Consider the following 22,207-nt stretch of genomic DNA (forward strand, 5'->3'; position numbering starts at 1 on the left):
TCTCCCTGCAGCCCCTGGAAGGGATGAGCCAAGCCCAGCCCCGGACAGGTCTGGAGGGTTTGGGGGTGTGCACGAAGGGATGTTGGTCCTTGGCACAGGACAACCATCCCTGACTGGCACTGGGGTGCCCCATGCCTGGCTCTGAGAGGGCTGGCAGCTTCCTCCCTTCCCAACAGCTGCTGAGTCCATGCAAATTCATTCCCTGGTGCAATTTCTCCAGGCTGGGAAAAGGGGGAGGTGGGTGATGGCCAGGGAAACCTCCAGGATGGAAAATGAAGGAGGGAGCAGAACCCTGGGTTGTCAGTGGGGCAGGGGAACACCCAGAGGAGGTGATGGGGAAGGGGAGGAGGTAGGGGGTGATGAGGAAGAGGAAGCACCCGGAGGGGGAGGTGGGACAGCAGGAGCTGTGACGTGCGGCTGATGGTGCTGCCCTGCAGAGAAGCTGCTCCAGAACATGTGGAAAGTCTGTGGAATGTGTGAGCAACCCACTGACCTCTGGGCTGCTGGGCCTACTGCTGTGCCAAGGAGTTCTGAGCCTCAGTGGGGTGGAAGAGGTGCAGGATCAATGCAGGATGTGCACAGATAAGGCTCAGCTCCTCATTAACACTGTGCTCCAAGGGCCCAGCCAAGTCTCCACTGACAGCCTCAGGATGGCACCTTGGCAGAGCTGCTGACTTGGGTGAGTGATGAGGGGCCATCATCTGTTCCCAGATGTGCTGGGGCTCCCAGAACCTCCATGGGAGGTTGGAATGGGGCCCAGCCCTGGGAATTGTCCAAGGCTGGAAAGCAAGGGGCAGTTGGGTGTCCCTGGTGTCACTGCTCTGAGCCCCCTATGCTGTGACAATAGAGTTTTGGGGGGTGGCTGTCCCCTGTGGGGCTGAACAGGGACCCCCCAGGGTCATCAACACACTCCATTTTCATCCAGTGCCTGCCAGAGCAGTTTCAAAACCATGCCTGTAACAGCCACTTAGAGGAGCTCTTCCTGAAGGTGAGCTTTGTGGTTAACTGCAGCTGTGCCAAGGGTCAGAAATCCTGCAGGGAGCAGAGCTCAGGCCAGGCCAGGACATTTCTCAGCAGGCCCCCTGGGAGCAGGCTGAGTCAAAACCAGGTCTGGCTTGGCCTGGGAACTCAGCTGGGTCTCTGGAGGCATCAGCACCCTGACATGTTATGGGCATACACGAGCCTGGCACGTTGGTGCAGCCCATGGCACCAGACACATGGCCCTGGGATGGCTCCTGACTCCCTGCACCCTTCCAATGCAGGGAACAGAGTTCTCTCATTTCTCCCTGCCATCTCCCTCACCCCACGTCCAACAATGCTTTGCTAAATTCCCTCAGCAAATGCCACCAGATGGAAGTTCCACCTCTTCCCGGGCCACTGACCTGTCTCTTCACCTCACAACTCTGTGGCAGCCTTTTGTCCATGCCCCAAACCTGGGACCTGGACAGCAGGAAGGAGTGGAGATTAATTCCCCATTGATCCTGGGTTCCAAAGCTCAAGGCTCAGTCCAAAGGTTTTGTGTGCTGATAGCTGGGGCCAGGCCTCACCCCCCAGCTGGCTGGTGGCACCCAAGGGACTTGTTTCAGTAGCCAGTGGCTCAGGAACTTCTTGGTCTGATGTTCCTCACTGGTGACAAAATAATACACAGAGAGCAAAAGTGTTTGAGGTAACACAGCAGAAAACTCAAGGCCAGCACAGCCCTGCTCCTGAGAGATGCACTTGGTCAGAAAAGGACAAGGGGAAGAGACAAGAGCAGCTCTGCAGGAACACAGCGAATCTCCCAGCCAGCCCCTGGTGCCCCCTCTGCCAGCCAACTATAGCCAGGCCTGGAATAAAACATCCTTGGTCTGCCATCCTCCCTCCCCTTTGGGGCCTCCCAACAACCTCAAACTGAGCAAACCCATGCTGGGGAGCACCAAGTGCAAAGCTGGTTAGGTGTCCCTCTTCACTGTCCCCACACAGAGCCTGTCCCCAGCTGTGACACAGATGATCTGTCCCCCCCACAGCCACTTCCACCCCATCCCTGGCTTTACCCATTGTCCAGTAAAGGGATTTTTGCAGCTGACACCCTGCTCCTCTGCCTCCAGCCCACAGCGGGTGGGGTGGGCGTGTTATGCTGCCTCGGGGGGATGCAGAGCAGGCAGGAGGGGAGGAATCATTGGGAGATCAGGGAGGAAAAGACCCCCTGCCTTTGGGACAGACTGTGCAGATGCACTCTGAGGGTTTCCATGCCTCCCCCTCGCAGGCTGGCAGCTCGGGAGGCAGATTCCCCTGCTCCCCAATCCTCATGTTGCCCCAGAGATGGAGCAAGGATGTGATTCCCCTGGGAGTCACCAAAGATCCTCCAACCCGTGTCTTGTGCACTGCTCCCACAGCTCGTCACATTAGGGGCCCAGTGCAGTTGTCACCTCCCACCAGCATCCCTGCTGGTGAGTGAGAGCCCCTCCCTGTGCCCCCCACACTCCTCCCTGCCCTCCACAGCCACATCCAAACCCTGCTGTGCCTTGGCACCAATTCAGCTTTATTGCACGTTCTGCAAAGTCACAGCCAGATCCACGGATTGGTCTGGCAGCAGGAAAATGAGAGGGCTCTCCTGCCCCCTTCGAGTGCCCAACACTCCAGTGCAGGCAGGACAGTGTCCTGGGCTGCTGCCACCCTGTGTCCCTGCAAGGTGGCAGGAGAGCTCAGCGGGATGGAGCTCCCTCTCCACTCTGGCTGCAGGACAACCAGGATGGGAGAGCCTTGCAGGCAGGATCAGACTGCAACAAGAGCAGCCAGTCCTGGCTCAGCCCCTCCTCACAGAGCCCTAAACCCTGTGCCCAACGCCAGAGCTCCTCAGGACCCACACGGTCCTTGCAGAAATCCTGGTCCCCATGGCTACACCTGTGGCAGGAAATTGAGGACAGCAGTGATGAATTCTTCGAATTTATCCTGATGGACTATGTGCCCTGCACCTTTGATGTACTGGATCTCTGCCTTGGGGAAGAGGCGCTGGATCTCCGGGTAGTCTCTGGAGCTGCAGGATAAGGGAATGTGCCACAGTCAGAGGTCCCTCCCCTTCCTCATGCAGAAGGTGATCCCAGGTCTGACCATGTCCCCTCCCTGGGTCCCCCCTCCAGCATCGCTGTCACCGGCTGCTGGAGGCACAGACCTTGCTCAGGACCTCCCCCACCCTGGGGGCTTCCTCCCACCCTCAGCAGCTGCAAAGAGCACAAGGGGTCAAAGCACAGACTTGGAACCGCTTCTCTCCAGTCCCACCTGATATAGGGCGACTCAGACCCTCCCAGGAAGAGCGTGGGGCCAGGATATGGCTTGTGGAAGACAGGGAAGTTCATGATATCTGCCAGGTGCTGGGAAATAGCCTCCAGGTTCACCCTCCACACATAGCGGCCCTCAGCCTCCACTAGGTTGGTGAGGAGGAACTGTCTGAGCTGTGGAAGCTGCCACAGAAGGCAATGGTGCACTGTTCAGTAACAAACTGGGATGGTCTGGCACCTCCACCTCCATCTCCCATGGGATTTCCTACCTTGACCACAGGCTGCAGCTGGTCATCAGCCAGCTGTCGGGCTGCAGAGCGGGACAGGCCAGCTGGGACCTTCACTGCCTTCATGGCAGAGATGTAGCCAGAGAATTCGGACACGGGGGCGGTCGAGCCGGGACCAATGTCCACAGCAATGAGGCGCTCCACCAGGTCTGGCTGGGGACACAAGCAGGGCACGTCCATGCCAGGATCTCCCAAGATCCCCCCAGTGGGAGGGGGCACAGGGCTCTACTCCCAGCCAGATTCCCTGGAGGCTCCTGGCTCCCTCCTGCTTCAGTAGAGACCTCCGTGTGCCCTTCCCAGAGTCCCTCTGCTTGGCACTGATCTCCAAGCTCCCTCTCCATTGGTGCTGGAGGGACAGGGCAGAGCTTTGGGCTGGTGGACATGGACTTGCTCGTGCACCCCACCCTGATGGAGACAAGGCCCTGTGGGGCTGGGGGCAAGGCTGGCACTGGTGAACACCCTGGAAGTGCCACCCCCTTCCTACAGCCCTCCCAGGAGCCCCCTGAGCCCGCTCCCCCCTGCTCCCAGAGCCCTGTGCCTGCTGACCCGCTGCAAGGCCAACGTCATGGCAGTCTTGCCACCCATGCTATGTCCCAGCAGGATGCACTTGGCAATGCCCAGGCGGCTCAGGAGGTGCTGCACGTCCAGGCTCATGGCCTCGTAGGTCATCTCGGGGCTGTGGGGGCTCCCGCCGTGGTTCCGGGCATCCACTGTCAGCACCTGCCTGGGCAGGGGCACCGTGTCACTCTGTGGGCACTGCCCACAGTGCCCCTCCTCAGGGCGCCCCCTCGGCTCTCACCTTGCCGCTCCCACGCCGCACCAGCGTCTTGGCCACCGTCTGGAAGTTGCCGTGGCTGCCGAAGAGCCCGTGGAGCAGCACCAGGGGCAGCCGGTCCCTGCGACCCTCCAGCACCACGTGGGCCAGGGGCACCGCGCTGCAGGAGAAGAGAGAGGCGTGGGGGCACGGCCAGGGGTGTGGGGGATGGAAGGATGAGCCCTGCCCCTCTGCTCAGCCCTGGGCAGGCACATCTGCAGGGCTGGGCCCAGCTCTGGCTCCTCAGCACAGCAGGCACAGGGAGCTCCTGCAGCGGCTCCAGCGCAGGCTGGGAGGATGAGGAGGGCACTGGAGCATCTCCCTGCCCAGCAAAGGCTGAGGGAGCTGGGGCTGTTCAGCCTCCAGAGCACACACTGAGAGGGGCCCTCCCCAGGGTGTGTCAGGGGCTGCAGGGAGGGGGCAGAGGATGGCCCAGGCTCTGCTGGGGGGGCCCAGCAATGGCACAAGAGGAACGGGCAGGAACCGATGCCCAGGAAGCTCCAGCTGGACAGGAGGAAGAACTTCCCTGGGCAGTGACCCAGCTCTGAACAGGCTGCCCAGGGAGGGGCTGGAGTCTCCTCCCTGGGGATATTCCAGAGCCCTCTGGACACAATCCTGTGCCATGTGCTCTGGGCTGGTCCTGCCCGAGCAAAGGAGGTGGCACCAGTGACCCACTGTGGTGCCTTCCAACCTGACCCATCCTGTGATTCTGTGAGTCTCGAGCCACCACACAATGCCAAATATATAAAGATATATAAAAATATCTCAGGGAGGGCCCGGGCTGAGGGGAAGGAGGCGTGGCCACAGGAGAGGGCGCCGTTAGAGGGCGTGGCCTCACCCAGGGGGCGTGGCCATGGCCGCCGAGCCGTGAAAGGCACCATAACGCGGGGGCGTGGCTTGCGGGAGGGGGGCGTGGCCAAGCCCCGTCTGGCGGCTCTACCGCTCCTCCTTCTCGGGACCCTTCCCGGCAGCGCTCCCGCCGCCCCCGCCCCGCGCGCGGACCGGGCCCTTCCTTACGTGCCCAGGGAGCGGGCGGTGGCGGCTGCGGGCGGCGGGCGGAGCGGGGCGGGGATGCGGGACAGCCGGTGGACTATCATGGCGGCGGCGGCGGCGCGCGGGCCCTGAGGCGGTGCTCGCGGACGGCCCCGCCCCCGGCCCCGCCCCTGTGGCGCCCCCCAGTGGCGGGCGGGCGGCCGTGCGGGCGCGGGAAGGTCACGGCAGGGCCGCTCCTGCCGCACCCGGAGCCGCCGCTCGGGAGAGCCCTGTGGGCACCGGCGGGAGGCCCCGGGTGGGCACCGGCGGGACGGCCGGGCGGGCCCCCGGGGCTGCGCTCCCGCCCGCGGGCACAGCGGCACCCGCGCCGCCGCCGTCCGGCAGCGCTGCCGCGGCGGCTCCTGCCCCTTTGTCCCTGCCCGGCCGAGCGTGGCGGAGGGCGCGGGGAGCGGCCGGGCAGGGCGGCCTCGCCCCAGCGCGGCTCCCCGAGCGGGGGGAGCGCCCCGCGGGCTCCTCCGCCCCCCCCCTCGAGGAACCCAGACTTTGGACCGGCGGGCAGGGAGTGTCCCCGCGGCATCCAGCGGCTCCGGCAGCGCCTCCCGACCGCGTGGGGAGCTGCCCCCGGAATGCAGGGGGGTAACGGGTGTGCCCCCCCGCCACCCCTCCCACCCGAGCAGAGACCCCCGGGGCGGGGGGAAAGGGCTGCGGCTGAGCCTCCTTCAGCCCCCACCCCAGTGCCGTCCCAGCGCTGCCCTTGGAGGGTGTGTAGGGTGTCCCTTTGGGGGTAATGCCCGTAAAGGGTGTGTAGGGTGTCCCTCTGGGGGAGGCTGTAGCCCGTTACCCCCCTCCCTGTGACCCCACAGCCCAGCGACACTCGGGTACCAAAACAGGACACGTTTATTGACAAATGTAACCGATACAGACCACGCGTAACAGGGACAGACGGTGCCCGGCCGGCAGCGATGGGGGGGACACGCCGGGGGGGGCACCGTCCCCATCCCGCCCCCATCCTGCCCCATGGGCGCGGCGGGGCCTCGCCGGCCGCCGCTTCTCCCGCCGACCCGAAACTGCCTCGTGTTTAACCGAAACTGTCTCTATTTACACAGCCCGGCCCTGACCCCGCCGCCGGCCCGTCCCCTCCTTCGCGCCCCCCCCTGCCCCGGCGCTGCCGTGCCCGGGTCCCACCGAGGGCCCTGGGGGTCCCGGGGAGGGTGGGGTGAGGTGGGGGGTGCCGGGGGATCCCGAGGGGGGGGCTCAGACATAGTTCCTCTTGTCGTAGCTGGTGACAGCCGAGCGTGGGGCAGAGTAGGCCACCTTGCCCGTGGGGTACCTGTCCTCTTTGGGGGGGCAGGAGCAGCAGAGCAGGGCCCCCCCAAGCAGCAGGAGCGCGGAGGCCGCCCAGCCCACGTAGAGAGAGGTGCCCAGCTCCCGCTTCTGCGCGTCGATCACCAGCGGGTTGTAGAAATCCCGGATGATGGTGTTGGCCGACCAGCACACGGGGATGAGGGTCATGATGCCGGAGAGCAGGAAGATGACGCCGGCGACGATGGTGATCTTGGCCTTGGTGCTCTCGTCCTCCACGCAGCGGGTGCACTGGGCGCCCACGATGGCCACCATCAAGCCTATGACGGCCAGGACGATGGCCACCACCAGCAGGGCGCGGGCGGCCTGCAGGTCCTGCGGCAGCGCCAGCATGGAGTCGTACACCTTGCACTGCATCTGCCCCGTGCTCTGCACCACGCAGTTCATCCACAGCCCTTCCCAGATGATCTGGGCCGTCACGATGTTGTTGCCGATGAAGGCCGTCACCCTCCACATGGGCAACGCGCAACAGATGATGCTGCACAACCACCCCAGCACCGACAAGGCCACGCCGCCGATCTCCAGCCCCATGGACATGGTGGACGGTTCAGTGACGCGCTCCGGGCGATGGCAAAGAAGAACCCACGGACCGAATCCGTCGCCGTCACCCGCCGCCGCTCGCAGCCCGTGGGGATCGGCTTTCACCTGTGCGCAGTGGCATTTATACGGCCAGCCCGGGGTGGGGTTTCGGTGCTGCCTGCTGGACGCTCCTCTGCGCTCCTCCGTCACCGTCACCTGCGTCCCACACCCTCCCCTTTGTTTGCAGAGATGGCGCCGGGTAACCAGAGAAGGGCGGGAGGAGGAGAAACGCCACCTGCCACGGCCATCCCCTTGGTTTCGGGCGATAGGTATCGGGAAACACAAGCACCAGACTCATTCTGACCTGCCAACCCCCTTTCAGGGGACGTGGAAATGCCAAAGGCTCACCTTTCCTCCCTGGAGGTGCTGGCGGGTCAGGGTTTGGTTGATTTCTGGAGCGTGTTATCAGTGCTCACGTTTAACTGGGGTTCGGTGAGCACTGGGCGCTTTTGCATCACCGTGCAAAGTGCAACCCCTTCGCTGTGCCCTGAGGTTTGTGCCCCCATTCCAGGGGATCCACGGGTGCTCCCGGCCTGGCAGGAACCGTGGGAGCAGGTTCTACCCCCGCCCAGCCCCCTCCTGCTCCCACCGTGCAGGGCCGGGAGCACTGTCAGGGATACTCTGACTGACTGATAATGATCTTTACTCATCCTGCACAAGTCTCGTGGCCTTGAAGGAAGCAGATAATGCACGTAACCACCCCGGCAGCGTCACCCCGACAACCTGAGCTGGCAGTGGCAAAAGGAAAAATATCCCAAGGCATGAGCAATTCCCTCAGACCTGAGAGCCACAGCCTGTGGGGTGTGGGGTGCTTGTGTCCCCCCTCAATCTTTGCATGCTGGGGGTAGTGCCAGCATTTCCAGCCCCCCCTCCACCCAGGAATGTGGTTGCTGGACACGGACTTGCTCTTACCTGTTCCCTGCCCGCTCCAAAAATCTCCTCTACAACTTATTAACTACTCAAGAGCGCGGTGGGATGCTGGCAGCTGGTGCTGTGGAGGGAGCCCTGGGAGGGGGGTGGGAGCCCTGTGACTGCCTGGCTGTACCCCCACAGCACCCTGACACCCCCATAGCTGGGGGAGGGGTTGGATTTGTGTGTTTCACAGCATCCCAATACCCTCTATCTGGGGGGTCACTTTCTGTTGATCTGCAGCACACTGAACCCCCACAGCCAGTGGGGCCACCCCACAGCACCCTGACACCCCATATCTGTCTGGGTCAGCTGTTGTCACCCCCTGTCATTGCAGCACTCTGTATCCATCCAGGTTGGCCTCCAGCCCCTTTCAGCCCCCTGTGTCTGACTTTGACCACTCTGCGACACCCCAATACCCCATATCCAGCCAGGTTAGCCTCTGCCCACCCATGGCATCCCCAAAACCCCCAGGATCTGGCTAGGTGAGCTTCTGCCACCCTACTGTACGCCCCAAGGGGACCCCAATCCCCACAGACAGTTGGTATGTGCTGCTGGGGGGGGAGCCCATCCAGGCAGCACCTCAGGGCTTTGTGCCCTCAGTGCTGGGGGTGCTGGGGGTCCCAGGCCTCGAGGGACCCGGTCCATGACCCAGTGCTGCTGGCAGGTGATGGTGGGCACAGGGGGGACCAGTGGCAAACAGTGGGGTCTGGGCTGTCCAAGGGCCCCCAGGTGTGCAGGCAGGGGTGTGGCAGTGGCCCCGGGGTGTAGGTGTGCACAGGGACACACACAGACCCACACCCCCTCTGCTGGCAGGGACACCCCGCACACAGACACACACAGACAGACTCACAGACACACAGACTCATAGACACACACAGACAGACTCACAGACACACACACAGACTCACAGAGACTCACAGTCTCACAGACACAGAGACTCATGAGACACACACTCACAGACACAGAGACACGCAGCCAGATACACAGAGAGACTCACAGACAGATTCACAGACACAGAGAGACTCACAGACACACAAACACACACCGAGACACAGACACACATGGAAACTCACAGATATGGAGACTCACCGCCACACAGACTCATGGACACATGGACAGACTCGCACACAGACACAGAGACACACACACACAGACACACACACGGACCCAGACACACACACAGACACAGTGAGGTGAACAGGCACAGGCTGGCAGTGCAGGTGCTCACACCCCCAAGCACACACACGGCTGCACACACACCAGCACATGTACCCACAGACACAGCCACACGGCTGCAGGGGCTCTGGGGCAGAGGGTACACCTGGCAGGGTCAGGAGGGTACCCCACGCAGGGCTGTGGGGTGGGAGAGTACCCCAGGCAGGGGGAAGAGAGCGTCCCAAGCAGGGCTGTGGGTCGGGGGTACCCCAGGCAGGGTTCTGGGGTGCAGATGTACCCCAGGCAGGTCTCTAGGACAGGGTTATACCACAGGCAGGGCTCTGGGGCAGGGTTTTATCTCAGGCAGGGCTCTGGGGCAGGGTGTACCCCAGGAAGGGCTGTGGGACTCAGAGTACAGGCATGGTTATACCACAGGCAGGTCTGTGGGGAAGTGGGGATACTCCATACAAGGGCAGGGGACAAGGGGTACCCCAGGTAGAGGTGCAGGGTGTGGGGGATACCTTCTACAGGGTTGTGGGGCAATGGGGACACCCCAGGTAGGGCTGTGGTGCAGGGGGAGAGGTGGATACTCCAGGAAGGTATGTGGAGCAGGGGGATACCCCTGGGGTAGGAGCTCCTGGGGCAGAGGAGGGTGGGATGAGGCAGCAAAGCACGGCAGCCCCCGACCCTGCAATCAGCCCCACGCGCCGCGTCCTCACACTTTGTCATCCCAAATTGCCAAAGTACAGGCTCTGTCCAGTGTTGTGTCTGCCTGGGGCAGCCACGGTCACTTGACTCACAGTGGGGGAAGGGGCAAATCACTGGGGTTTCAAGGTTCCAGTCACCTCTGTCAGGACACATTCTTGTGGTGAGGAAACTGGATCAATAGTGTTTACCAAAGAGCTGAATGGAGCCAGTGTCCCTGTGGGGTCCCCCCATCCCTCCTGCTGCATCCCCCTCCCTGTGTCCCACAACTGGGGAGGGATGGGGAGTATCCAAGTCCCCCGGGACAGGGACAAAGCAGGGTGGCCACATTTGTGGTCACACAACGGTGACATGGTGACAGGTTTGCCTGCTGTGGACACAGAGAGGTCAAATGAGGGTCAGACCCCAAAGGCCATGGGACCATCACCAGATTGGTGGCTCACACTGAGGGAATGACACCTGGGGGGAGCAGGAAGGACGGGGGGACACCCAGTGCAGCATCCCCTTCCTGCCATGCACCCATCACCCATCACGGGGGTGAGCAAGAGGTGACGGCAGCAACAGCCCCGGGTGCCTCGGGGCCGCGTCCCACTCACGTGCGCGGCAGCCCGCGCAGGATTTTGGGGTGTTTCCCCTCCGCTGCGGTCGGGAGTGCCGCGCGTTCCCCCCCGGGGCGAGCGGGGCCGGGTCGGTAAGTGCTGCCTCGACCGCTTATATTTCAGGCGCGGGACTGTTGGCTTGGTCCTGACCAGGGCACACAGGCAACCCATTGTTGGAACTCCTCCGACGCCGCGGCGAGCAGGTAAAGGCGGCTCCGAGCATCAATGGCAGCTCTGTCTGCCGGCGGGGCGGGGCGGGAGGTGCCGGCACACGGGGGGCTGGGGGGCACCGGCCAGCGGGATGTGGCAGGGGGCTCTCCTGGGGGATGCTGGGCCGTGCTGGGATCGGCTTTGCCACAGCATCCCCTTCCTGCGAGCACCGCCTGCTAAGAGACTCCCGTTGTACCGCCCGCATCCTCCTTCCTGGTCATCCTCTCCCCCATCCCTTCTCCGATCACCTCGGCAGCGCTTGGCGGTGTTTTCCCTGTCGGGAGACACTTGTTGCTCAGAAATTGGACAGAGCTTTGACTTTCGGAGTGACTTCAGGGCGAAGGTCCTGTTTCTGCCCGCAGGGGCCCCGCAGGTCCCGGCACACGGCTCCCCTCCCGCCGAGCCGATAAGGCTTTGCTTTCCCACCGTGAGAAACAACCTGACTGTGCACATTTGAGCTGGTCGGGGCGCGGGGGGGTTATGTGGGGCAAGAATGTTTTTTGGGAACATTCAGTCTCTGGGCTGCTGGTAACTAATCCCTGGCTGCCTGCTCCGTGTGGGCTGAGCAGGAGGGCTGCTGGCCATGCCTCGCTTGGCAGATGTGAAACCGGAGATCCCGATGGGTTGTCCTCTTGCTGACAAGTCTCACCCGCCTTTTCAGGGCCTTGAAGTAGCCGGGGTGGTGGGTCCGTGTGCAGGTGCTGGGCAAGGAGGGTCTCTTGGCTCAGCGCTGGGCTGAGCTGGTGCTGGTTGTGTGTGAGATGGGACTGACACTTGTGTCCTTGGTGGTGGTTTTTGGCAGGAGATTTTTGCCCCAGACCTTCTCCCTGCGGGGTGTCCTCTGCCCTGAGCATGGTCAGGGTGGTTTAGCCTCTACTGTGCACCTGGTGGTGCCTGGCATTGTGGTGACACTGGGTTTAATGCCATGTCCCTGCCTGGGGATGGCCTCACTTCCCAGGGGGCCCTTGAGGCACTACAGTTTGTCCCTGTGCTGGTGAAACCAGAGCAAGTATTGGAGGGCATCTGCTGATGGACATGCCCAGGCAGGAGCTCTGCCTTCATTGACCCCTTTAGCACAGTAGAGCAGGGACAGGGACTCAGGCTTCCCCATCCTGCAAACCCCACTGGATTTGGGGCAGGGCACCCACACCTAGATGGGTCGTGGGGCAGGTGCTGGGTGGCAAAAGTTCAGGATGGGTTGAGCACCCTGTTTTGGGGTGGAAAAGCTCCCTGCTGGGCAGGTGTGCTGTGGTCCCACTAGGACATGTGCCTGTGCCACGGCACTGGAACAAAGCCAGGGACTGGGATCCTGCAAGATGCACTGGGAATGGGCATGGAGACGAGGCTGTGATGCCAGTGTTCATGTGGGGCTGATGGGCATGGATACGAGGCTGTGATGCCAGTGTTCATGTGGGGCTGATGTCCATGGGGTGGTGGTCCTGGATGGCACGTGATGAGGTGGTCGGTGGTCCCACCTGTGCTACACGACCACCCTCAGGCCCCGTGGGCACTGGGGGTGGCTGTTGCTCCTCCACTCTGCTGGCTGGCAGTGGTGGGGACACGGCGCTGGTGCTGCTGGGGGGCAGGCACGTCACTGGGAGACGTGGGGGAGGGCACAGGGCACGGGGGCTGTCCCTGGGTGGCAGCCGCCAGCTGGAATATATGTCACGTTCCAGCACTAATTACAGTAATTGGCTGGGGGAGGCCGTGCTGGCGCCTGCTCTGGCTCCAGGGGGAATGTGAGCAGCTCAGGTGTTTGATGCTCCTTGTCCCCACTTTGTCATTTGTCCCCAGCCTGAGGGGACACAGCCCATGCCAGGGGCACACACACGTGCGTGTCCCTCTCTCCAGCCCCAAATTACGTGGTGGTTACGGCACCCGGCTGGGAGGTGAAAGCCTCAGGCAGAGCCTGGCCCCGACGGGGATGCTCTGGAACCTCGTAAATTAAAGGGAGCCCTTGACCACAAGGCTCTGGCACCGGGGTGGCCACACTGGTATGTGAATAATGCGGGCACTCCAGCAGGACAGAGCGATGGATGGAGCCTGGGCGGCTCCTCTCGCACAGGTCAGGCAGGACCCTGACTCGTCCCCACATGTTGGAGTCTGCAACAAGACATCCCCAGGCATCGTGCTGGCACTGCAGTGCATGGACCACCCGGCTTGTCCCACCACATGGGGACACGATGCCCGGGGACATCCCGTGCAGCTCTAGAACCCATCACACCGAGCAATTAGCACAAGTGATTGGATCATCATCATAGTAACCCCAGTGCTCAGGAAAACTGAGATTATCTCAGTGCCTCTTATCTTTCCCAGAGGCCCAGGATTAAGCTGGGGTGATGAAACAGTGCAATGTCTGTCTGTCTGTCCTTGCTGTCTGTTGAGCACCTGTGCAGGTGCAGGAGGGGCTCAGAGGGAGTAGGAAGGGGACATTTGTGGGAGTCGTGGATTAAAAGAGGATAGACCAGGCAGTGCCCAAAGCATCAGCATCAGTATCGGCATTGGTGTTGCCATTGGTGTTGGCATCGGCACTGGGGTCAGTGGGTACGGTACTGGGACAACCTCAGGCCACCTCTACCCCCCACAGCCCCAAGCCACAAAACCCAAACCCACCGAGCAGGCAGCAGGACATGGGCAGGCCTGGGTCTGAGGGCAGCCCTGTGAATGCTGGCTCGTGGTGGAGCACAGGGTGGGGTGGGTTTGGGGTCTGCCCCCATTTTGCCCCAGGCAGTGCTGTCTCTCCTCCGTGGGGAACCGGCAGCCGCTCCAACCGGTTTGTGGGTCTGGGCGGTGACACCTCCTGCCCGAGGCCCGATGGAGGGCTGGGAAGTGCTGGTACAGATGCCAAGGAACAAACAAGAGCCGCTTGTGTCCTGCTGGGCACGGAGCCTGGCAGCGGGGGGGATGGTGTGCTGCTCTCCCGGCATGGGGCGTGGGGGGCCACAGACTGGGCTGCTGCTGGAGCAGTGACTGTGAGCTGTGGGAAACTGAGGCACGAAAACATGGAGGGACCCATCCAGGTGATGGAGCAGAAGGTGCTGGCAGTGATGGCAGAGACATTTGGTGCCTGGACACCAGCTTTTCCCCTTCAGCATCCCAAGCTGAGCCCTGGCACTGCCCTTGGCACTGCCTACCCCCAGACAGCAGTGGGACACATTCCTGCACCTGGGTGGCCTGATCCCGGTCCCCTGCGTCCTCCTCCGTGGGAGCAACCGGGATATTAAGTGTCAGCGCTGGAGGGAGAAATACAAGTGGAGGAATCCCGGGAAACTGGTTTTACCCCTCCGTCCGGTGCCGGCGGCAGGACGGCGGCTGTGGCGGCGCTCCTCCCTCGGCAAAGGCATATAATGCCTGCCATGGTCCCGGGAGCCCGCACTGCGCGGCGGGAGGCGGGCAGGGGTGCTGGGAGCGAGCCATGGCCTCCATGGGCATGCAGGTGCTGGGCATCGCCCTCTCTGTCATCGGCTGGTTGGCCTCCATCCTCTGCTGCGCGCTGCCCATGTGGCGGGAGACGGCCTTCGTGGGGAACAACATCGTGGTGGCCCAGATCATCTGGGAAGGGCTGTGGATGAGCTGCGTGGTGCAGAGCACGGGGCAGATGCAGTGCAAGGTGTACGACTCGCTGCTGGGCCTGCCACAGGACCTGCAAGCTGCCCGTGCCATGGTGGTGGTAGCCATCGTCCTGGCCATCCTGGGCACGCTGCTCGCCGTCGCCGGCGGCAAGTGCACCAACTGCGTGGAGGACGACACCGCCAAAGCCAGGGTCATGATCCTCTCGGGCATCATCTTCATCGTGGCCGGCGTCCTCATCCTCGTCCCCATCTCTTGGTCAGCCAACAGCATCGTCCAGGACTTCTACAACCCGCTGGTCGCCGACTCCCAGAAGCGGGACCTGGGCTCGTCCCTCTACATTGGCTGGGCGGCCTCGGCACTGCTGCTGCTGGGGGGTGGGATCCTGTGCTGCACCTGCCCCCCCCGGGGGGAGAAGCCCTACTCTGCCAAGTTCACGGCCGCCCGCTCGCTGCCAGCCAGCAACTACGTGTAGGAGCCACCACGCCCGCCTGGACCCCCCGGCCACCACAGGGAACCGGGACCTCCCGGACCCGCAGCCCGCCCCCCCGGCCGGGCTGGGGCTGGCCGGGAGCCGGGGCACTGCGAGGGAGGGCAGACAGAGCTGCCTTTGTTCCGCCTGGATTGGAGCCGGTTCTTTAATCTCGGTAGAGACAGGGAACAAGGAGATCCTGTCCTGGCTGCCCGCGGCGGGGGTCCTGTTCCCCCCGCCCGGAGCATCCAGCAGAGGCATCTTCTCTGAGGCGTCACCCGATCCCCCCCTCGGGCATCTCCTGGCTCTCGGTATCGGTGGTGACAGAGCTCCCGGAGCCCGTTCCCACGGGTGGCACGGGGCTCTCACCGGGTGAAGCTCCCGGGGACTGCCTGTCCCTCGGAGTGGGTGGCGGTGTCGGTGCTGGTGGGGACAGCAAACTTGTCCCACGTGGTCGCGGGGACGTGGTGGCTCTGCGGACCCTGGCAGGGTGTCGAGGGTTATCAGGGGCTTTCACCTGCCTGTACCCTAAATTTTGGCTGTGACCTACTTTCGGGGCTCGGAGCGGCCGTACAGAGTGTGATTTCTCGCGGCAGCTCCCCAGGGCGGGGGCATCATTATCCTGGGAGTGGGAAGGCAGCGGCCGGGCTGGGAGAACCGGTCGGGGAGGCGGGAGCCGAGCGGCTCCGTGCACTGGCGTGGAGGGGGCCGACTCTCGGACTCCGACCCCATCCATCGCCCCTCTCGACATCCCCTGAGCGGGGTGCCAGGAGGCGGGAGAGGGTGGCTCACAGTCCCCCTGGCTGTGCTGCCGTCCGTCCCCGCATCCAGCCTTCCCGCATTAAACGGCAGCTGCTCAGACCCCCCTGTGCCTCTTGTTCTTCACCCTCTCCAACACCCGCTAGCGGGACAGCCCGGTGCTCCTGTGCCGCGGACCCTCATTCCCTTGCGATCCCCCAGATCTGCTCTCCGGAGCCTCCCGCCCACCCTGTTCCAGCCCTGGCATCCCCACCACTCCCTCCCCGGGCCACCCTGGGGGTGACAGCGGTGTCTCCATGGCACAGTGCCTTGGTGACGCCAGGGCTGTCCCACGCCTGTGTGACCTTCCCACCCGAGCAGGAGGAAGGCGGCGGGCGCCGGCGAGGGCGAGTCGGGGCGCGCTGGCCCCGGGGCCACCCCACAACCGCGGCTGGGAGCACCCCGGGGCCGGCGTGGGCAGCGCAGGGTGCTTTGCCTATCTCGCTTCCGGCACTGCGAGTGCTCTGCCTGCCTGGGAACATCCTTCCCTCCCTCCTCGGGGGGTGTGGGGACCAGGGCTGACTCCAGCTGCCTGGCTCTGGGTGTCTCATCTGGGTCTGGGGGCTTGAAGATTCCCAGCTCTCCCATCCCTTCACTGGGAATGGTGGAAAATATTGCTGTGGCCCTTTGGTGGCAATGGTCGGGTGGAAATGTGAGTGTGATGCTCTGGCAAACGTCCCTGCTGTCCCTCAGGATCAGTAGGGGCACCTCTTTTCCTTGGGGGGCCACTGCTTGTCCCTGTGTGGGTGGTCGTGCACCCTGTTTTGGGTGTCTCCTGTGGCCCAGGTCCTGCTGGCTGGGAAGGGGTGCCTGGGATGGCTCCCATCATGTTTTTTTTGGCCCAAAGGGTCTTTCATGGCCCAAGGTCCCAGTGCTGGGTGTCTATCAGGCCACCAAAGGATGAAAGGTGCTGGGGAAGGAGTGGGAATTCAACGGGAAAGGAGAAGCTGGAGAAACCGAAACTGGGGTAGGAGAAATGATGGTGAAACCTCCGGCAAGTGCCGCAGGGTGTGCCGGGCACAACCGATACCCGGCTGAGCTCGGGGCCATAAAAACTCGGCCGGTCCCGACTGCCAGGCACAGGAACCCAGCAGTGAACTCTGCTCTGTGCTGGGCTGAGCTGGGTTTGGGTTGAGCCAGGGCCCTGGCAGCCACATGTGACTGTGGTGGAGCTGTCTGTGTGTCTGGTGTGTGCCTAGAACAGCACCCCTCTGCCAAGGGTGACATCTGTGGCGACCCTGTAGCCCCTCACCAGGGTTTGCCCTGTTGGGGCTACTCCCGGGGCCAAGAGCTGGTATCACTGAAAGTGCTGCGCCCCACAGCCAGGATTGGAGCAGAGCTGAGCTCTGACCCATTTCCAGCACCCCAGAGAGGAAATCCCAGGTCCAAAGGGCACTGCAGCAACCTGAACTCCATCCGGGAGCAGGCTGTGGGGAGGGGGGGCTGCCTTCCCTGACAGTGCCCTCAGCGTGACGCTCATGGCCAAGGAGGCTGAAGCACCAGTGGTGGAGCAGGGCATGGGGTGGGCACTGGGGGGCTGCTACCACAGCAGGACATGGGGTCAGTGTGGGGTGGGGAGCATGGCAGGAGGGGCACAGTGTGCTCCCCATCCTGCTTCCCAAAAGCCATCACCTCTCTAACACTTGCCATGTGCCAAGGAGGGGGGATGGCAGAGGCTACCCTGTGCTGTGGGGACGTTGTAGGGGACAGTGGGACACATGAGGGCCCCTGCACATTTGTCTGCTCAGGTCCTGGGTCCTGAGTGTCCCCTGTGTACCCCCATGCTGTCCTGCAGCAATGTCCCATGACACACATGTCCCCATATCCCTTGAGTCCCCACGCTGTCCTGCAGCCATTCCCACCCTGGTGGGGAGCAGGACACACCAGATGAAGGCCGTGCTCTCCAGCAACCCCCTGGCTCGGGGCCACATCCATGACAGCTGTGCCCTGTCCCCACAGGTACTGACCGTGAAAATGATGTCGAAGCGGATGAGCGGGCTGGTGACAGCCATTGTGGGCTGGGTGGCCACCATCATCATCTGTGCCCTGCCCATGTGGAGGGTGACAACCTGCTCGAGCTCCACCACCATGGCGCCCCAGTCGTACTCCGACGGGCTGTGGGTGACCTGCTCCTACGATGGCACGGGGCAGTGCAGGAGCTACAGCTCCCTGCTGGAGATCACCCCCGACCTGCAAGTTGCCCGTGTCATGGTGGTCACCTCCCTCATCACGGCCTTCGCCAGCCTCCTCATCTCCGTCGTGGGCCGAGACTTCGGCAGCTGCATGGGTGGCGTTGACAAGAACAGGTACACCGCGGTGTCAGGCGCCTTGTTTTTCACGGCCGGCGTCCTGATCCTCGTCCCTATCGCCTGGACCACCAGCAACATCATCAACAACTTCTACACCCCCATGTCGGCCGAGGCCGTCAGTAGAGAGCTGGGGGCTGCCATCTACATCGGCTGGATCGCTGTTCTCCTCTTGCTCTCCGGTGGGATTATCCTGAGCCGCTTGGGAACCCAGTCCCAGCAGGATTCCTACGCCAAGAATTACAGAGGGGTGAAAACCTGTGGTCCAACGGGCTACCCCATGAAGGACTACGTGTGAGCCCCTGTGCCCAGGTGCCAGACCAAGGGAGAGCACCACTGTCCCTGCCCTGCTTCCCTGTACCACCCCATCCCCACCCCCATCCCCATTCCTGTCCCATCCCCATTCCTGTCCCCATCCTTAGCTCCACCCCCATTCCCATCCCCATCCCCATCCCCATCCCCACACTGACTGCATCCCAGCATGGTCCTCCAGCATGTGCCCTTCCCCAGAGCAGGGACTATAAATAACCTGGTGCCACCAAGGCTGCCTGGGCTCATTCTGAACGGCGCGGTGTGGGGAGGACGGTGATGTATCCTGGGGGTGCTGTGCCCTGCCAGCCTGATGCCAGGTCAGGGCTGCTGCCTCAGTGCCTGGCACGTCCCCATGTCCCCATGGGGAAGCAGCAGTAGCCAGCCAGGGTGCTCCTTGGGTATCCCACGGCAGGGAAACTGAGGCAGGGAGAGGATGCTGAGAACTGAGAGGGGCACAAGGGGTACACCAGGTCCCCTGAGCCCCCAGAGAAAGGCCCAATCTCCACTCCCAGGCTCCTGGCCACCCACCCCAGAGGTTCCACAGTCATTGCTCCAGGAACAGCACGCAGCAGGCAGACAGCAGGGACAGGGATTTATTGAACAGCCAAGTGCAGGGCTGGGGACAGCCATGACCCCCAGCTACCCAGGGACCCCAAGACCTGGGGGGACAATGTGGAAGGATGGCAAGAGCCATGGGGAGGGCGAGCGTTGAAGATCTGGGATACCCTGGGTGGGGCAGACCCTGGGACAGACACAGCCACCGCCTCCCACCTGGGAAATGCTCCCAAGGGGAAAGAAGTAACCTGCTCTCAAGGACATGGGAACAGGATGAGCAGGAACAGGTTTGGGGGAAGGGAAAAGGGAAAACCCCAAATATTCCAGCAAGAGATTTGGGTAAAAATATTCCCAAGGGATCAGTGGAGGAGGAATTGTGTAGGTAGCACAGCAAGGGGGGCTGGGGGAACAGGCTGGGCAGGCAGTGCTGGGCAACTCCTGGGTGGGGAGCAGCCACCAGCTCCCCGAGTTCCTTTCAAACTCATTTCCCACCCAGACCATTAACTACAAAGCTCTGAGAAAATGAATGATTTGAGCAGCTGTTGAGGGATGAAAGGTGGATGTGGCGCTTGGAAGCCTCTCCAGCTGGGTGCCACCTTGGCACTGCAGCTCCTGCTCTGGCTGTGGAGGTCTCCTGCACCTCAGTGTGCACTGGGTTAGCCCCTGGGGAGGATGAGGATGGGAGATCCACCTTCAGCAGTCCCCAGGTAAAGCCCATGGGGGGCTGGGAGTGGAAGATGAAGTAGGACCCAGATTTTGACCACGAGTGCCAAGGTGGGCACAGTGAGAAGACCTCCTGGACAGGAGATGGCTCTGAACAGCCATGTGGGTCCGCAAAATGTCACAGTGAAGGCTGAGGTGTTGGGGACAATACCTGAATGTCAGAGCTAATGGTGGTGCCCAGAAGATCCTGGTGAGACCAGGAGACCCTCCCCATGCTGAGGAGCAGACAAGGCCCTTAGGCCCAGACCTCAGGGAGAAGGACGTGGGGAAGGGAATGGGGACACTCCCCAAAACGCTGATCCCCCCCCCAGCAGCTGCACTGCTCCAGGAGGGTGTCACTCAGCTGAGTTTTATGTGGGGGGGCCTCACCCTCCCTCCAGAGCCATGCCAGCTCTCAGTCCTCCTCGAGGGGGGGCACAGGGCATTTCTGGTAGAGGTAGACCACTCCGGAGATGTAGCCGGTGCCCCGGGTGCTCTCCTCCTCCGAGGTGGCCCTCTCCCAGTGCTCCACCTCCTGGGCCAGCAGCTTCTGCCAAGCTCCACAGCGCTCCAGCTTCCCCAGCTCCGCCTCCAGCTCCCGCTTGTACCGCTGGTTTGAAGGGTTGCTCCTCGTCGTCAGGCACAGGAAGCCTCCTGTGGGACAGGGCACAGGTGACACTGACACTGGGTGTCCCTCCCTGGTGGTGGCAGCCCCTCGGAAAGGGTGGGGGTCAGGGGGAAGCAGGGAGAGCCTGCCAGGAGTCAGTGGGCAGGGGACAGGCAGGACACAGAGGGCAGAATAGGGGAAGGGCAGGAGGCCAGTGGGCACGGGACGGGCAGGATGTCACACCTGAGCACAGGCTGTCACACACCAGCAGTGCCACTGCCACCTCCTGCCTCATCCCACTGCCCGGACCTGCCAGCGAGCAGAGGGACCCCGTGCCATCACCATCCCTGGCCCCAGCGACAAAGCCACAACCCCCATCTGTGCCACGGGATCAGCGCCCAGCCGGAGATCCGCATCCACCGGGGCTCGGTGTCCCGGCGGGGAGGGGACACCGGGACCCCCCTTACCCGGCTTGGTGACACGCAGCAGCTCCGGCAGCACCGTGGTCGGCACCTGCCCCTCTCCCAGAGCCCCCACCACCGTCACGGCATCGTACTGCTCTGCGGGGACACGGGGGTGTCATCGAGGGGTCCTCCCGGGGCTCCCCCCGCCCAGTGCCGGCCCGTTATCTGCGGGCAGGGACACAAGGAACATCACCGAGGAGTCCTCGCGGGGCTGCCCCCGCCCGGTGCCGCCCCGTCACCTGCGGGCCCGGGCAGCGGCTCCCTGCCCAGCACACACTGCCGCAGCTCCTGGTAGAGCCCGGTGCTCCGCGCCCGCTCCAGCATCCCCGCGCTGCCGTCTACGCCGTGCAGGCAGCGGAACCCGTGGCGGTGGAGCTGCGGGGGCAGGCGGGCGTTATCCCTCATCCCAATTCCATTCCATCCCATCCTATCCCACCCCGTCCCCCCGCGTACCTCCCGCGCCACGAGCCCGGTGCCACAGGCCACGTCGAGCAGCCGGGCCCCGGCGGGGGCAGCGGGGAAGGCGAAGGCGAGCGAGGCGGCGGCGAGGTGCGGTGCGCGGTACTCCAGAGCCGCCACATCCTGCGGGGACACGGCGGTGAACGCGGACAGCCCCGGCCACCACCCCGGTGCCCCGGTGTGCCGGGTACCTGGTCGTAGTCGGTGGCCCAGCCGTCGTACTGCCGGAGCCGCTCGGGCAGCGCCGAGCCCCTGTGAACCGCCGCCACCCGCTCCCTCACCCCCGACGGCAGCACCATCGCGGGGACAGCGGGAACCGCCGCGACCCTCGGACCCGACACCGGGGACGCCCCTCGTGACCACGACACGCCCCTCGTGACCAGGACACGCCCCCCGCACCGGGGACACGACACCCGACACCGGGGATACGTCCCCCGTGACTATGACACGCCCTCCCGGAACCGGGGACACGCCCCCCGAAAGCGGGGACACGACACCCGACACCGGGGATACATCCCCTGTGACCATGACACGCCTCCCGGAACCGGGGACACGCCCCCCGCACCGGGGACACGACCCCCGAAACTGGGGACACGACTCCCCCCCCGCTCCCCTTGGCTCAGTGACCCAGCTCAGGACACGGCCCCAGCCCCTGAGAAGTGACCAAGTGCCCTGGCAGGTGACCAAGTACCCAGGGACGGTGACACAAAGTGCCCTGGGGCGGGTGACACCACATGCCCACAGGGGATGGCACCAGGAGCCCCAGGGCCACCACTGCAGTGTCCCCTGTCTCTGCTGCTCTGTCCCATGCAGGGGTCAGTCCCCATGCTGTCACTGGAGTCCCCGGTGCGGGGACAATCCCCCGAACAGGTCACCTCTCTCCGGCCTCCTGTCCCAGCCCCACACGACCCCGATGCCGCTCTGTCACCTCCGTCCCTGCACCCGCGTCTTCTTCCTGCGTCCCCAGTGAGGGGGGACAGCGGCCACCCCCCGATCCCCCTGTCCCACCGCCTGTGACAGCGACATCCCAGAGCAGAGCGGCTCTCCCGGACCCCAGGGGGGGCACACCCACCACCTGGGCAGGTCCTT

The 22,207-nt window shown here is 63.6% G+C and overlaps 5 protein-coding genes across 6 annotated transcripts; 2 read left to right on the forward strand and 3 right to left on the reverse strand.

Moving 5' to 3' along the window:
* Positions 1-2,500: 2,500 nt before the first annotated feature.
* On the reverse strand, positions 2,501-5,458 carry ABHD11 (abhydrolase domain containing 11). 2 transcript variants are annotated; one of them, XM_050325993.1, is made up of 6 exons: positions 5,376-5,458; positions 4,344-4,479; positions 4,091-4,264; positions 3,527-3,697; positions 3,259-3,440; positions 2,501-3,016 (listed from the first exon to the last, which is right to left on the reverse strand). In XM_050325993.1, exons 1-6 carry the CDS (start codon positions 5,453-5,455, stop codon positions 2,878-2,880), a joined length of 882 nt encoding a protein of 293 aa, XP_050181950.1. In that variant the 5' UTR covers positions 5,456-5,458; the 3' UTR covers positions 2,501-2,877. The 2 variants fall into 2 exon arrangements, with proteins under 2 accessions (XP_050181950.1, XP_050181949.1); XM_050325992.1 differs by lacking the exon at positions 5,376-5,458 and having other exon boundaries at positions 4,091-4,268; positions 4,344-4,935.
* Positions 5,459-6,230: 772 nt separating this feature from the next.
* On the reverse strand, positions 6,231-7,332 carry CLDN3 (claudin 3). Its single transcript, XM_050326012.1, has one exon. The coding sequence runs from the start codon at positions 7,248-7,250 to the stop codon at positions 6,606-6,608; it is 645 nt and encodes a 214-aa protein (XP_050181969.1). The 5' UTR covers positions 7,251-7,332; the 3' UTR covers positions 6,231-6,605.
* A 3,519-nt stretch (positions 7,333-10,851) lies between these two features.
* Positions 10,852-18,398, forward strand: LOC126645504 (claudin-3-like). The gene is made up of 2 exons (XM_050326013.1): positions 10,852-10,866; positions 17,673-18,398. Exon 2 carries the CDS (start codon positions 17,688-17,690, stop codon positions 18,315-18,317), a length of 630 nt encoding a protein of 209 aa, XP_050181970.1. The 5' UTR covers positions 10,852-10,866; positions 17,673-17,687; the 3' UTR covers positions 18,318-18,398.
* LOC126645307 (claudin-4-like) lies at positions 13,876-14,918 on the forward strand. Its single transcript, XM_050325587.1, is given in 3 exon segments — positions 13,876-13,936; positions 14,099-14,178; positions 14,181-14,918. Coding segments are annotated over 3 exon segments (879 nt in total).
* A 512-nt stretch (positions 18,399-18,910) lies between the features above and the next one.
* On the reverse strand, positions 18,911-21,459 carry METTL27 (methyltransferase like 27). Its single transcript, XM_050326010.1, has 5 exons — positions 21,310-21,459; positions 21,113-21,241; positions 20,899-21,034; positions 20,663-20,755; positions 18,911-20,242 (listed from the first exon to the last, which is right to left on the reverse strand). Exons 1-5 carry the CDS (start codon positions 21,415-21,417, stop codon positions 20,004-20,006), a joined length of 705 nt encoding a protein of 234 aa, XP_050181967.1. The 5' UTR covers positions 21,418-21,459; the 3' UTR covers positions 18,911-20,003.
* Positions 21,460-22,207: the final 748 nt, after the last annotated feature.

The sequence above is a fragment of the Myiozetetes cayanensis genome, unplaced genomic scaffold (genome assembly GCF_022539395.1).
Source record: "Myiozetetes cayanensis isolate MyiCay16 unplaced genomic scaffold, myiCay2020 scf30, whole genome shotgun sequence".
NCBI classification, from domain to species: Eukaryota; Metazoa; Chordata; class Aves; order Passeriformes; family Tyrannidae; genus Myiozetetes; species Myiozetetes cayanensis.

Excerpts from the sequence above, each read along its gene's own strand:
- ABHD11 (XM_050325992.1), bottom strand. The coding sequence starts at position 4,573 with ATGTGCCTGCCCAGGGCTGAGCAGAGGGGCAGGGCTCATCCTTCCATC. Across the intron at positions 3,441-3,526 it reads AGCTGCAGCCTGTGGTCAAG|CTTCCACAGCTCAGACAGTT; the intron begins GTAGGAAATCCC and ends CTTCTGTGGCAG. Across the intron at positions 3,017-3,258 it reads TCTGAGTCGCCCTATATCAG|CTCCAGAGACTACCCGGAGA; the intron begins GTGGGACTGGAG and ends CTTATCCTGCAG.
- CLDN3 (XM_050326012.1), bottom strand. The coding sequence starts at position 7,250 with ATGTCCATGGGGCTGGAGATCGGCGGCGTGGCCTTGTCGGTGCTGGGG.
- LOC126645504 (XM_050326013.1), top strand. The coding sequence starts at position 17,688 with ATGATGTCGAAGCGGATGAGCGGGCTGGTGACAGCCATTGTGGGCTGG.
- METTL27 (XM_050326010.1), bottom strand. The coding sequence starts at position 21,417 with ATGGTGCTGCCGTCGGGGGTGAGGGAGCGGGTGGCGGCGGTTCACAGG. Across the intron at positions 21,035-21,112 it reads CCGGGCTCGTGGCGCGGGAG|CTCCACCGCCACGGGTTCCG; the intron begins GTACGCGGGGGG and ends CTGCCCCCGCAG. Across the intron at positions 20,756-20,898 it reads GCCGCTGCCCGGGCCCGCAG|AGCAGTACGATGCCGTGACG; the intron begins GTGACGGGGCGG and ends GTGTCCCCGCAG.